The sequence below is a fragment of the Impatiens glandulifera genome, chromosome 1, assembly GCF_907164915.1.
Source record: "Impatiens glandulifera chromosome 1, dImpGla2.1, whole genome shotgun sequence".
NCBI classification, from domain to species: Eukaryota; Viridiplantae; Streptophyta; class Magnoliopsida; order Ericales; family Balsaminaceae; genus Impatiens; species Impatiens glandulifera.
Window position 1 is genome coordinate 29,227,987 of NC_061862.1, and position 14,129 is coordinate 29,242,115.

At 36.5% G+C, this 14,129-nt stretch overlaps 1 protein-coding gene across 1 annotated transcript; it reads right to left on the bottom strand.

Annotated features, from left to right (window-relative positions):
* Window positions 1-9,303: 9,303 nt before the first annotated feature.
* On the bottom strand, window positions 9,304-10,642 carry LOC124921211 (feruloyl CoA ortho-hydroxylase F6H1-3-like). The gene has a single exon (XM_047461840.1). The coding sequence runs from the start codon at window positions 10,511-10,513 to the stop codon at window positions 9,392-9,394; it is 1,122 nt and encodes a 373-aa protein (XP_047317796.1). The 5' UTR covers window positions 10,514-10,642; the 3' UTR covers window positions 9,304-9,391.
* Window positions 10,643-14,129: the final 3,487 nt, after the last annotated feature.

Genomic DNA, 14,129 nt, shown 5'->3' on the forward strand with positions numbered 1-14,129 from the left:
GGAGTAGCGTATAACTAGTTGATCGTTGGTAGATGTGTGCTAGATTCAAGCAACTACCTTAAGCATGACATTAGACGTATTTCACTTAGACGACCTCATCTAATGAAATTAGACGCCCACGTCTAATAGTAGGATCCATTAGACCACCTGGTCTAATGGGATTAGACGACACGTCTAAATACGGTTCCCTTCAGACTAATCTGAAGGAGTTAGACTGCACGTCTAACTTTCATACGTTAGATTGCACGTCTAACTACGTATCCGTTTGACTGCACGTCTAACTAAGTGTCCCTTCAAACTAATCTGAAGGAGTTAGAATACACGTGTAACTTTCATACTTTAGACTGTACGTCTAACTACGTGTCTCTTCAGACTAATCTGAAGGAGTTAGACTGCATATCTAACTTTCATACGATAGACTACACGTCTAACTACGTGTCCCTTCAGACTAATCTGAAGGAGTTAGACTGCACGTCTAACTTTCATACGTTAGACTGCACGTCTAACTACGTGTCCCTTCAGACTAATCTGAATGAGTTAGACTGCACGTCTAACTTTCATACGTTAGACTGCACGTCTAACTATGTGTTCCTTCAGACTAATCTGAAGGAGTTAGACTGTACGTCTAACTTTCAGACGTTAGACTGCACATCTAATTACATGTCCCTTCAGACTAATCTGAAGGAGTTAGACTGCACGTCTAACTTTCATACGTTAGACTGCACGTCTTACTACGTGTCCCTTCAGACTAATCTGAAGGAGTTAGACTACACGTCTACCTACGTGTCCTTTCAGACTAATCTGAAGGAGTTAGACTGCACGTCTAACTTTCATATGTTAGACTGCACGTCTAACTTTCATATGTTAGACTGCACGTCTAACTCAATGCATTTAATGGCCAATCAGTCTAATAATCCTCATTTAGACTTAGTCCAAAATAACATGTTTTCGATACACCTACACCAAAAACGATTAGACAACTTAAATTGAGTTTTATACATACTCATCATCAAAATTCCAATAGTCAAAATACTTTGACACTTAGTCAAAATAATTTGACCCAACAAAATCCAAAGCTAATGTTAAGTGTTATAACTGTGGCATTTTAGGTCATTACCAATCGGAATTTCGGAAGCCGAAGCGTGATGAGAAGAAAAATGACAATGAAAAGGAGCTAAAGGCTCTTATGGAAGGGGACGAGAAGAGCAGACGAAACTATAGTGACTCTTACTTCTCATCCAGCGACAGTGATGAAGATGAGGTGGATTGCTTCATGGCAAGATAATAAGAAGAAGATACCTAGAAACTGAGGTATTTGACTTCTCTTCTGAAAAGTTTTCAAAGGAACAGCTGGTAGCTACACTATATGACATGGTCATAGAGTACAAAAAGCTAGTAGAATCCTTAAATGAAACAAAATCTTCATCTAAAGTGTCTCAACCGATTTTATGTCAAACTCATGAATCAAATGTTTTTAAAAAGAAAGTAGTAGAGATCTCATCCGAAAATGAGATGCTCAAGGAACAGATTCAAACTCTTTCTTCTGAAAACAAAAGGTTAAACTATGTTGTTAGTGCTTGGACAAGGTCTAGAGAAGCTGTCAAATATCAGATTAGTCTGTTAAAACCTGTTGAATCTAGATCCAGTTTAGGATTTGATGGCAATGACCCAAACCAGTCCTGCAAAAAGTCAAACTCAACAATTGACAAGCTTAAGACAATAAGTTTTGTTGAAGGGAGTGTGACTGATATTGAATCTGATCCAATTCATGAAGAGGTAGCTTTGAAGAATGAAATAACTTATGTTCCGCCGACTGGTAGCTTGCTGAAAAATAAGTTAGATACAGCCAGCATGTCTGGCAATTTAAAACCTGACTCAAAGTCAAGAAGTTTTAAAAGAAAATCATCTTTAAAAGCTAAGGGATCAGTGGCTAGCAAGAAGGCGTCAGCTAAGTCAAAATCATACGCATTAATCACAGCACAAAATGGGAAATCCATCAGAATAACTCAAATATGGATTCTTAAGGGACTAATTGATCGAGGACCCAATTGAATGTGGGTACCAAAGTTTGTAAATATTTTCTTGTGTATGTGATACATGAGAGCTGTAGGAAGGAAGCATGGAGCATACTCTTCTGAGTATACATTTTAGGAGATCAATAATGGCCTTTGCCATTCCATAGGACTAAGTCTTTTATGTTTTTTTTAAAAAAAATATATATATTTTTGGTCTTAAGGACCTCAAAACATTTGTTTATTCATTTTGTACATGCACAAAATGAGAGGGAAAATTTATTATGAAAATAAAGATACACGCAGACAAAATTTAATCGGTCTATTAGACGAGGTCGTCTAAGAGAAAAAGCATGTACTTAAACGTATTTTTATTTACAATCTATGCATCTAAGTCTATGTGTCTTGGTTAATAACCTACGCGGTTAGACGTACACGTCTAATAGACGTTAGACGTTTTTATGACAAGAGCAATTGAATGCTCATGTCTAACTAAACACACGTCTAATACGTGTTGTTCATGCGTAATTAGACGTCGACGTCTAATAGACGTTAGACATTTATAAGACACGTGATTAGACGCTTGTGTCTAATATATCCATGTGTCTAATAGACGTTTAGTTTTCATAGATTGGAGAAGTAAGAAAAATGTCTAACTACGTGTGTATTAGACTAATCAAGGACAGCTGTCTCATGTGTTGTGATGTCTAATTTTCCCGCTCATGCATAAACATAGTCATCTCCGAATCACATGAAAACATGTATCTTTCAAGTTAAGAGAAAATGACTAATATACCCCTAAAATTAATGATGACTACTTGGAAAGGACGTCTAATATTAATGAATGGGTCCTACCCCAATTAAAATATGACGGTTATCTCATGCGACTCTTGGGAGTCTATATAAGGACATTCTGCATGAGATTGAAAAAGTTTTTTCTCTCTCAAAATCTCTTAAGAACCCTAGATTTCTTCGATTTTCTCTCTAAGAAACCCTTGTTCATCTTGTGTCTGTTCGTATTCTTTCAAAATGGGTAACAAGAGAATCACACTCAGTCATTGCACTTTGCAGGTAGATTTTCCCTCCATCTATACGTTCAATCAACAAGATGTGGTCGACATGTTCAGATCCCTTGAATACTCCGGTCTCGGGAAATACCTCGGCGGGCCGTTCATTTTCCACGAAAAGGAAGTTAGGGAGTTTTTCAAATCGTCGACGATGGTCGGCGATTCCATTACTGCAATGGTGAATGATACTAAAATCTCTTTCAACAAAGCATCTTATGCGGAGTTCTTCGAACTTCTATCAGAGGGCCATACATTAAACCTTTCTCTGCCAACTGAAGTCACGACAGAAATGAAGACAGTTTTCTCAGCCGATGGTTCAGAAATCCGATTAAATGGGTGTAAGAAGGCTCTTAAACCCCACTTTATTTTGTTGAATGATGTGGTTACTAAAGCGCTTTAAGGGAAGGCGAGCTCTTTCCATCTCTATAGTCAATACCGTTTTAACTATATGACATCCATCTCCAAAGGGATTCAGGTCAACTGGGCCTCAACTTTGTTCATAAACCTGTGCGCGACGATCAATCAAGAAAACAAGGAAAGTGTGAGCTTTTCTTCTCAACATAGTCGTCTGTTGGAACATTTAGGGGTCCCATGGGGGATTCTGAAATGATCAATTCTACCCGGGTGTATAATGTGTTCACTGTTGCCAACACCCTTGTCCGAATGAAGAACAACAAGGAATCGTTCTCTGGAGCATCAAGCCAACAGACATGTGGAAGATCTGTTACTCGCTCCAAACAACCAGTGGCTTCTATCTTGTCGACAGGAGCTAAAAGAGAGAGAACAGTCAATGAATCAGAGGTTAGTTCCACTAGTCTGAAAAGCTCTTCGAAGAAGGACTCTAGAATAGTTGACTCCCGAGTTAAGCAAGGTCCAGTCGAACTTGCTTCTATTCCAAGGTCCAGTGGAACCAAGGCCTACTCCAAAACCTGTTGAGGTTATTGGAAAAGGGAAGGATATTGCAATCGATTCAAATGAGGAGATTTCTGAAGCAACCTGCATTGTCAACCTTATGATGGATCAGGTCAATATAAATGCTACTGAAAAGATCGAGATCTTTGATACTTGGGTCTTGCACAGAATGTCCGTTAAGTATGATGAGGTCATCAAGGGTAAATGCATAAGTAGTCAATGGTTGAAGCTAGTTAGCGTTGAAAAGAGAGTCCTAAAATGGGCTAAGACATCGGAAGTATATGAAGCTCTTAAGAAAAAGGAGCTAGTTGAAGCAAATTTTAGAGGAAGAGCTCTCTTTCCGATCCTTCAAGTCAGAAGAGCCAATTTCAATCCTCTTGAGAGGAATGCTAAGGCAGAGGAGAAGGCTCTGAAAAGACTAGACGAGATCATGAAAGACTACATTTCTACCGTTCTCAGGTATGTTCATGGAGAAAATTACTCTGGGGTTATCCCTTTTGAAAGCTCCTCAGATGAAGATGAACTTATGAATCTGTCCGATGATCGTAATATTGATGAAGATGAGCATGGTACTACTCTTCTTATAGAATTGGGAAGTTTTTCAGCTGAAGAAAAACGTCTAATGGCTCAACCCAGAATTGAGAAAATTGTGGAACATGTTCAATCCAATCCCATTATCGAAGAAGAAGAAATGATTAAGGAACTTGTTCAAGCTCTTGTTAAGTAGGAAAAGGAAGTGTTGGAGTCCCCTATTCTCGAAGCAGAGGCATCTCCAAAAAAGGAGGCTGAAGTCAGTCATCCTAATGAAGCTCAATCTGAAGGGGAACCTCAAATAACAAGGAATCAGAGAAGAGTTCCTCATATAAGGAGGAACAAGATAAAAATGTTGAATCATCAGAAGGGCTTCCTTTGTCTCAATGTCTCATTCCCGGTTCACCCAAGCCTCGACCATTTCCTAATATCAATGCTGCGAATATTCATGATGATGTTGCCAACCTTCCTCATCATTCAGACAGGTCGCCTAGTCAGATTCACAAGGTACGTGAAGATTTTGTTGATGATGAAGAAGAAGGAAAGTCTGAAAGTGATTCTGAGAAGGATGGACCCGAGCAGCCCATGCAAGTTCACACCCATATCAGTCCCATTTAGACCGCTCCAACAGATTCTCAATAGATTTCATCTAATGAAGGATCATCTGCTGGTGGTACAAATCTTATGAAGTCTATGACAACATTGATGGGTACTCTTCAGAAGAATGTGGCTGAAATGCAATCAAACATGTTGAAGATTATGAAGACGCAAAAAGAAAACAAGAAGGAATTTGTCGCTCTTCTTAAAACCCATTATGAGATGGAGCAAACTTTGAAGAGGAACATGTACGAGATTAATACCCTCAACAAGACATACACCAAATTTAAAAAGAACTTCTTCAGACGAAAGAGCGATTTGATCGACTATGAAAGGGAAAATGACGTTGAACTCCATAATGAAATTATGGGTGGAATAAGCTTGTTTCGAAATCAGATGGTTGAGATTCAAGGCAATATGAGAAGAGTTGATGCTGAGCGGTTGGAATAGGCTAATTCCTTTGTGAGAAAGATTCAGGATGAAGAAGATGCTAAAGCAGCTACCGAGAAAGAGAAGAACCTCCTTACCCAAGGCGATGACAATAGCGGCAAAAGAGGTGGTGGTGTTTCAACAGGCACCAGATCAAAGCGAAATCAAATCGGTGATGATAGTGATAGGCCAATCAAAAGAGGCGGAGGTCGCAGCGATGATCGTGGTGGTAGAAGTAGTGGAGGTGATCGTGGTGGTAGAAGTGATGAAAGTGATCGTGGTGGTCGTTCTCTCCCTCCATTTCGAATCCTTCTAAATGGTGAAGAATTCAGATGTCAAGGATTTCGCTACCCAATCGACCCACTCGTGAAAAGGGAAGATCAATAATCTCTTTTCTCCTAAACTATCTTTTGTTAGTTTGTGAACTTAGTTCTTTAAACTTGGTTTCTGAATGGTGGTTTTTAAAACTTATTCGTGTAAGCTGGTGAACAAGTTTGACTCTTTCGTTTATTGGATGGTTTTTTATCTTTTATTTGTGCAAAGTTTTAACATCATCATCAAAAATGGGGAAATTATTGGGTCAAATTATTTTGACTAAAAGTCAAAGTATTCCGACTAATGGAATTTTGATGATGTGTTTGTACAAAACTTAAACTGAGCTGTCTAATTATTTTTGGGTGTATCAAAAACATGCTATATTTGACTAAGTCTGAATGAGGTTCATTAGACTTATTGGCTATTGGACGCATTGTGTTAGACGTGCAGTCTAACAGGCGTAGTTAGACGTGTAGTCTAACAGATACGTAGTTTGACGTGCAGTATAACAGATACGTAGTTAGACGTGCAGACTAACTAACGTAGTTAGACATGTAGTTTGACAAATACGTAGTTAGACGTGCAGTCTAACAGACATAGATAGACGTGCAATATAAAAGATACATAGTTAGACGTGCAGTCTATCAGAAACGTAGTTAGATGTGCAGTATAACAGAAACGTAGTTAGACGTGCAGTCTAACAGATACGTAGTTAGACGTGCAGTCTAACAGAAACGTAGTTAGACGTGCATTGTAACAGAAACGTTGTTAGACGTGCAGTCTAACAGATACGTAGTTAGACGTGCAGTCTAATAGAAACGTAGTTAGACGTGTAGTTTAACAGATACATAATTAGATGTGCAGTTTAACAAATACGTAGTTAGACGTGCAGTCTAACAAATACGTAGTTAGATGTGCAGTCTAACAGGCGTAGTTAGACATGCAGTCTAATAGATACGTAGTTAGACGTGCAATCTAATAAATACGTAGTTAGACGTGCAGTCTAATAGATACGTAGTTAATCGTGCAGTCTAACAGATATGTAGTTAGACATGCAGTCTAACAGACGTAGTTAGACGTGAAGTCTAACAGAAACGTAGTTAGACGTGAAGTCTAACAGATACGTAGTTAGACGTGCAGTCTAACAGATCCGTAGTTAGACGTGTAGTCTAACAGATGAGAGTTAGACGTGTAGTCTAACTCCTTCAGATTAGTCTGAAGGGAAGCGTAGTTAGACGTGCCATATAACAGATGAGAGTTAGACGTGCAGTCTAACTCCTTCAGATTAGTTTGAAAGGAACCGTAATTAGACGTGTCGTCTAATCCCATTAGACCAGGTGGTCTAATGGATCCTACTATTAGACGGGGGTGTCTAATTTCATTAGACTTGTCAGTCTAATTGAAAAACGTCTAATGACATGCTTAAGCAGTTGTTTAAAGCTAGAGTCCGTCTACCTACGATCAACTAGCTGCATGCTACTCCTGCTCCACTTTTCAGTGCAGGTCAGTACGATAGCCAGTTGCAACCAATTAACTAATGACACGTAAGAAAATATTCTTCCCACTACTTGTTTCTTACAGGACAATCCTAGAAGAATATTTGGTGCACTACCAGATTGGTACGGCCACGATTTTGGTGCTCAGAGTTTGTTGTACTTGTGTATTATGGAGGTTTTCCACTGGAAGTTCGCCACGTGTCATTATAGAAGATTCAACCGTTGATATTTGCTCTCTATTTAAAGATTCTCAAGGACAACGGATGAGCTCTCGATCGATTAGAACATACGAAAATATACAAGTTGATACACGAACAATATCACGAATTGCTTTCTTACTTTACTGTGTGTAGATCAAGAGAGAGATAAAATCAAAGTATTGTCTAGTTGAGTGATATTCTTCAATTTACTGTAAGTTGAACAGAGTCTGTTCTGTTCAACAGTAAGTTAGCCGTGCAACTATATTTGATTCTAAGAAAAGTATAGTGAATCCTTCCGGTGGTTGGAAGAAGGGGTGACGTATGAGAGTTTGGCTTCAAATATTCATAAACAACTCTTTGTGTCATTTACATTATGTCATCTTCTCCTTCTTTGGTTCTTAGATTCAAACCTAATCAAACGTTTCCGCACTTGAATCGTTCAAGAGTTTGCAAGGGTTTTTGAAAAATAGAAAGCGATTTAAATCCCTTACAGGATTTCTATAAATCTGTTTTTGTACGAAGTTGTCATCAATAGCTAGTCCCCTGTCTCTATTTGTGACACCGATCCTTTCAAGCTTGTAATCAAGTTAGAGAATCAAAATGTTAAATGAAATCAAGTTAGTTTAATTGGAGTACTTTAGAATATTAATTGAAAAAGTTGGAATATAAATGTGAATACAAATTGATAGACCATTGTTACATTCGAATATAGACTCCCCACTATTATGAGTCCAAATTTGAGAGTTTTTGCAAACATAAAATAATTTTTTTTGTTTTCTCTTTTTTATAATATTAATTTACTAATGTATAACAAATCTAATAATAAGTTAAACTATTATAATAAATTAAACTGATATATCCTTCTTTTTTTTTCATCATCCTCTTTTTACTTTAAAGATAATAATGAATCAATAATATTAATTTATCCATACATATATCTTCTACAGATGAAGTAGAATTAGCACGTGCATCTCTTCAACAAACAATGAAATTAATTGAACTCAAATCCTCTCCTCTTCATATATTATTTTTAGCTAAATGTCTATTGTAGCATACCAAGGATTTTCAATTAGATAATGATGCATTTTCCCATAAATTTGCCAAATATATAATTTAAGGTCTTGCTTAAAAATTATTTATTTGTTTTTATTTTTTTTGGAAAATAAAAATGGGACAACGGATTAAGTATGTAGCCCGCAAACAAACATAACCATTTAACGAGTCGCAGAACTTGCCGTCTAACGGGCACGAACATTGAAACTTAGGATTAATATATATCTCTTATTACCGCTAGTCTAGAAGAGGGGATAAGTTCTCCACTCTTATGAAGTGAAGTTTAAGAGTTTTTATAAATAAAAATACTTTTTATGTTTTTTATGATTTATAATATTAACTTATTAATTTATGACAAATATAATTAATTATAAGTTAAACTATTATAATAAATTAAACCGATTAATCATGTTTTTACCGGGATCAATTTTTTTTTTATAGATTTTGCATTTAATACGTACCACCTTCACAAAATATGGTCATTTTATAGAATGAGTCTAAAGTAATGAAGAGAATGAAAAAACTAACATATTTTGTGAACGTGGTACCTAGTAGAACACAAAATCTGAAATATTATATTTGATTATGTGTTTATCATCATCTTTTTTTACTTTGAAGATAATAATGAATCAATAATATTAATTTATCCGTACATATATCTTCTAGAGATGAAGTAGAATTAGCACGTGCATCTCTTCAACAAACAATTAAATTAAATGAACTCAATTACTCTCCTCTTATACATTTGATTATGAAATTAGGAGTATGAATGAATGTTATTATATCTTGGCGAAGTCGACAGTCCCCTTGCCGTCGTGAGCCTTCCTAAAGAAATGCTTGACATAATCTGAGTAGAGCACTTGCTTATATATGGGAGTCTCCCCGCTCTGTATGACCTCCGGCAAGGGTCCGATGACATCGTTGGGCCTGGGGTTGACGAATATGGGAACGGAGATCCTGTTGTGGGATCCGTTGGCTGCGACCCTGTGCTCGACACTCTTGTAGCGCCCGTTGCTCATTATCTGCATGGCGTCCCCGATGCTGATGACAATGGCTCCGGGGACGGGAGGAACGTGGATCCAGGTGGTCTGATCAGCAGCAGCAGCAGCGTCGTCGTGGTGGAGTTTCCTGACATAGAGGCCTCCGACTTGATCCTGTAGGAGGATGGTGAGAGTGGAGACGTCGGAGTGGCGGCCGACTCCGATGGTGAGATCGGGATTGGGGCACTTGGGATAGTAGTTCATGTTGATCCTCTTGGAACCCATAAAGAGGTTTTCTTTAGCTTGGTCGAAGTCCTCGTTGTGGACGTTGAGCCTTTGAGTGAGTGCCTTGAGAAGGTTCTTGATCATGATTTCGGAGGTGTTGAGGAATTCCAAGGCCTCGTCTCTGCAGGAAGAAGGCCAGTGGGCATGGGCCTCCTGATTGGAGACGAAGAATAGGCTAAGATAGTCTTTCCACTCGAGGGCTTTCTCAGCGTGAGGGGTGAAGCTGGTCCCGAACCGGACATTGTTGGTGGGGGAATTGTCCTTGGAGTGTTTCTTCTTCTCCTCTGCCGGCTGCCTGAAAAACCTGTAGGTGGCTTCCTTGACATCCTCCAGCACCTGAAGGGGGACCCCGTGGTTGACCACTTGGAAGAAGCCCCATTTCTCGGCGGCGTCGCAGATGGAGTCGGCCACTTGGGGATCGTGGAGCAGGTTGGACATGTCGATGACGGGAATGGAGTGCTGATTGACCACTGTTTTCATGTCGATCCTTTCCTCGAGAGGCTGAACGTATTGTCTGGGGAGGGATCGGAGGCCCAATTCGGAGAGACCCTTCACTCCGTGCCCTTCATGGACGGCGTACTTTATTACATCGAATGACGACGTCTCCGATGATGCGATTGTCATTCCAGGAGCCATATATTATAAATTATATATGCAGATCAAGAGATATATTTAATATATAAATGAAACGAGTTTATAAGGATCGATGAAGAGGAGCGAGATTATAAGTAGATGAATAGAAAGAATATGAGAGGGATGTGATATTGATACTAAGATCGGCGATCGAGTATGGATATATATATAGTTTGCTTGCTTAAACATTATTAATATATTATTAAAAGCACTCAGTCAGTCAAAAGCATTTATTTATTATTATATCTCTCTTTCTCACAAAATAAAAGAACATGTGCTGTTTTGTGTGTGAGAGAGTGAGATGGCGGGCGGAGGACAAATTAAGTGGTAGGGTAGGTGGAGGTCATACCACATTTTTGACTTTTCAAAATATCTAGCTTCGATGAAACTGCAACAATGTTGGTGTTCGGATTGGATTTAGAATTATTTAAATAGTTGTTGTTGTGGTGTTTCTTATTTTGAAAAATTATATTATTAGTTGAAAATATTTAAGATGTATTAATTTTTAAAATAAGAATATTTTATTTAATTGAAAAACATTGTTACACCAAACAAGGCTTTAGATAGTAGTAAAAATGACCAAAAATAAAATAAGTCTATATTGATTTAGTTTATAATCTCAAATTATCAGATTTTGCATAATATATATAATATATATATATATATATATATATAATATCACACAACTATAACAAATCACATGGTACTCGTACTACAACGCACGACTCGTTAAACAAGCTCTAAACCGGTCGGATTGTTGACTTGCGGGTTGATCCGTCATCGAAATTATAAATGTGAATTTAGTCTAGTGGATATAAATTTTGTTGCTCGACCTGAAAAATAGGTCACCATCGTCGTCTCGTCTTTTTGAGAGACATTTCATTTCCTTTTAATTATGCTTTGAAATTGGTTTGGTTTTAAAAATTTAAATCTCGATAGTCTTAATCTCATAATTTACTCTGCTATCGAATCAACTAAAAATAGATGAGGAACCAAGCAAGAGAAGAGAGATAAATCGACGCTTTTAAAAGACTGATTTTTTTACTTTTAGAGTCGCCACATGGTTTTCTACGTGAGAGACCAAGAAAAATAATTGTTTTGCGCGTACAAATGCATTTTAAAAAAAATTCTAAGTTGGTTCCATGTCTGGTGACACTTTAGAAATGACGTTAGCGTTATGTCGTTCGTGCCCGTCCAAAGGGCGGTATCTACTTTAAATTTTCGGCTATTTTAGAAATTTTAAATTTTGCGTTTTATTTTGTCAAATTATTCCCCAATTTCAAAAGATGTGTCTAGACTTTATATTAATTTAATCCTTGAACATGGGTCTGGATTATATCATTGACATTTTAAAATTTTAAAATGACGAAAATAAACAAGTATCTATAGTCGATATAAAAGATGGTAAAATTGTACTTGTTGATAGGGTTCTGTGCATGGGTCGAGCCTCTACAGGGTTGTCAATACCTCCTGTTAGTCCTTCCGTCTAGTGGCCGCACAAAGTGGTCATCGACAATTTATTATCATCCTTTTTTTTAACGTGCAAACATACAAAAATAATTAATAGATATAAACACATTTAGCAAATATCATTAATTTATTTAATTATTTGTATGTTTTTGAATTTTACTTTAAATTATACCGATTTTAATTATTTTTTAATTTAATAATGGATACGACATTATTTTCAAATTAATTATTTATTTATTTCCCTTGCAATGACCGAGTATTAGAATTTTTAGAAAATCTTTAATGGCTCACGATTATTTAAATTTTTTATAAATCGATAAAGTTAAAAATGGGTTCGTATAGAATGCCATAGGAACCCATTTTGTACCAAGTTTGGATTAAACAAACATTCGACTATTTCATTAGCATAACTTGTGTGATGAAACCTAACCCAGTCCTTACCTGAGGACATATGTTCGACTAATTCATCAAAGGGGAGTGATGTGTAATGAAACCCGACCCATTCCTTACTCGAGTATGGACATTTAGCTAATTCATTCACACAACTTGTGTGATGAAACCTTACCTTGTCCTTATTTAGGACGAAAATTCGGCTAATTCATCCACGGGGATTGATGTGTAATTAAACATGATCCATCTCTTATTCAAGTACAGAATATGGCTAAATCTACCACATGGATGGTATTTGGCTTCAAATCCGGCTAGTGTTAGCTTTCGACATAAACTAAAGGTTGATCGAATGACTTACAATACTTTATCGAAGATAGACGCGCAACAAATGGTGTTTCTAGGTACACTCAAGTGAATCATAAAATATGATTTTGTATACTATCAACAAATAGTATTTGTACACCAATACAATCATCAACAATTGATTGTGCATACCATCAATAAATGATATTCTTAGGCATACTAACATTAACATTAACATCAACAAATGATCCTCGTGCATACCATCAAAGTATTCCTAATCTGATTGACACAAACATCAATAAACGTTAGTGTGAGAAACCAACAATTAGAAAATATGGTACACAAGTACGATCATCAAAAATTAATCGTATATACCTCAAACGTGTTTTTTTTCATAAGATTGTATTATCTTCTTGTACATACGTCATCAAAAATAATTTTATTATCCCAGATATGTACTATCAATAAATCATATACGTCATCAACCTAGGATCATATCACTTTAAATATGTACTATCAACATAAAGTGTCCTCGTCTTGCATATACATTATCAACAAATGATCGTAGTGCTTCAAATGCGTATTATCCATTAATAGTGTCAATGATCATAAAACTATTAACTTTCTATTCCAATTAGGGTTTGGTTTAGTTTCTAACTACGGTTAGAGTTTGATTTAATTTTTAACTATGTATAGGGTTTGATTAAGCTTTTGACTCCATCTAGAGTTTGGTTTAGCTTTTGACTTCGACAAAGATTTGGTTTAGCTCATTACTCCATCTAGAGTTTGGTTTAACTTTTAACTACGATTTGGTTTTGGTTAAACTTTTAACTACAACTAGGGTTTAAGTTTAGCTTTTGACTCCAACTAGGGTTTATGTTTAACTTTTGACTCCGACTATGGTTATGTTTAGTTTTTAACTCTAGTTAGGGTTAGAATTAACTTTTAACTTTTGTTTGGGTTATATTTATATGAAGAATGGACTTGCAATGCATCCACTAGTCGGATGACTTATAAGCTATGGAACGTTGCGACTTTAGAATCCTCTACCCTAACAATGATTGTTTTATATAAACATATATTTTTTTTCAAAATGACATTCACAACTGTTTGTAAATAAAAGATGGTTTTTTAGTCAGTTTTTAATTTTATTTTACTAGAGAACCCAACTCCTCGTACATTGTTTTTTTTTGGAAAATTTCCATAATATCGTACTTAGGGTTTTCTTTTTTTTCTAAGTGACTTTCACAATTACTTATAAGTCATAAATCGTTGATTTAATTAAATATTTTATTTACAAAATAACATAATTTTTGGTTGATTAATTTTAGACAAATGCCCCTATAGTATCATACATAGGGTTCTTTTCTTTCTTTTTCAAAATGACCTTCACATCAATTTGTAAATCAACAATTGTTGATTTAATCATTATTTAAGAGAATAAAACACTTCATAC

What these genes read in the sequence shown, in the direction of transcription:
- LOC124921211 (XM_047461840.1), bottom strand. Translation starts at nt 10,513, where the DNA reads ATGGCTCCTGGAATGACAATCGCATCATCGGAGACGTCGTCATTCGAT.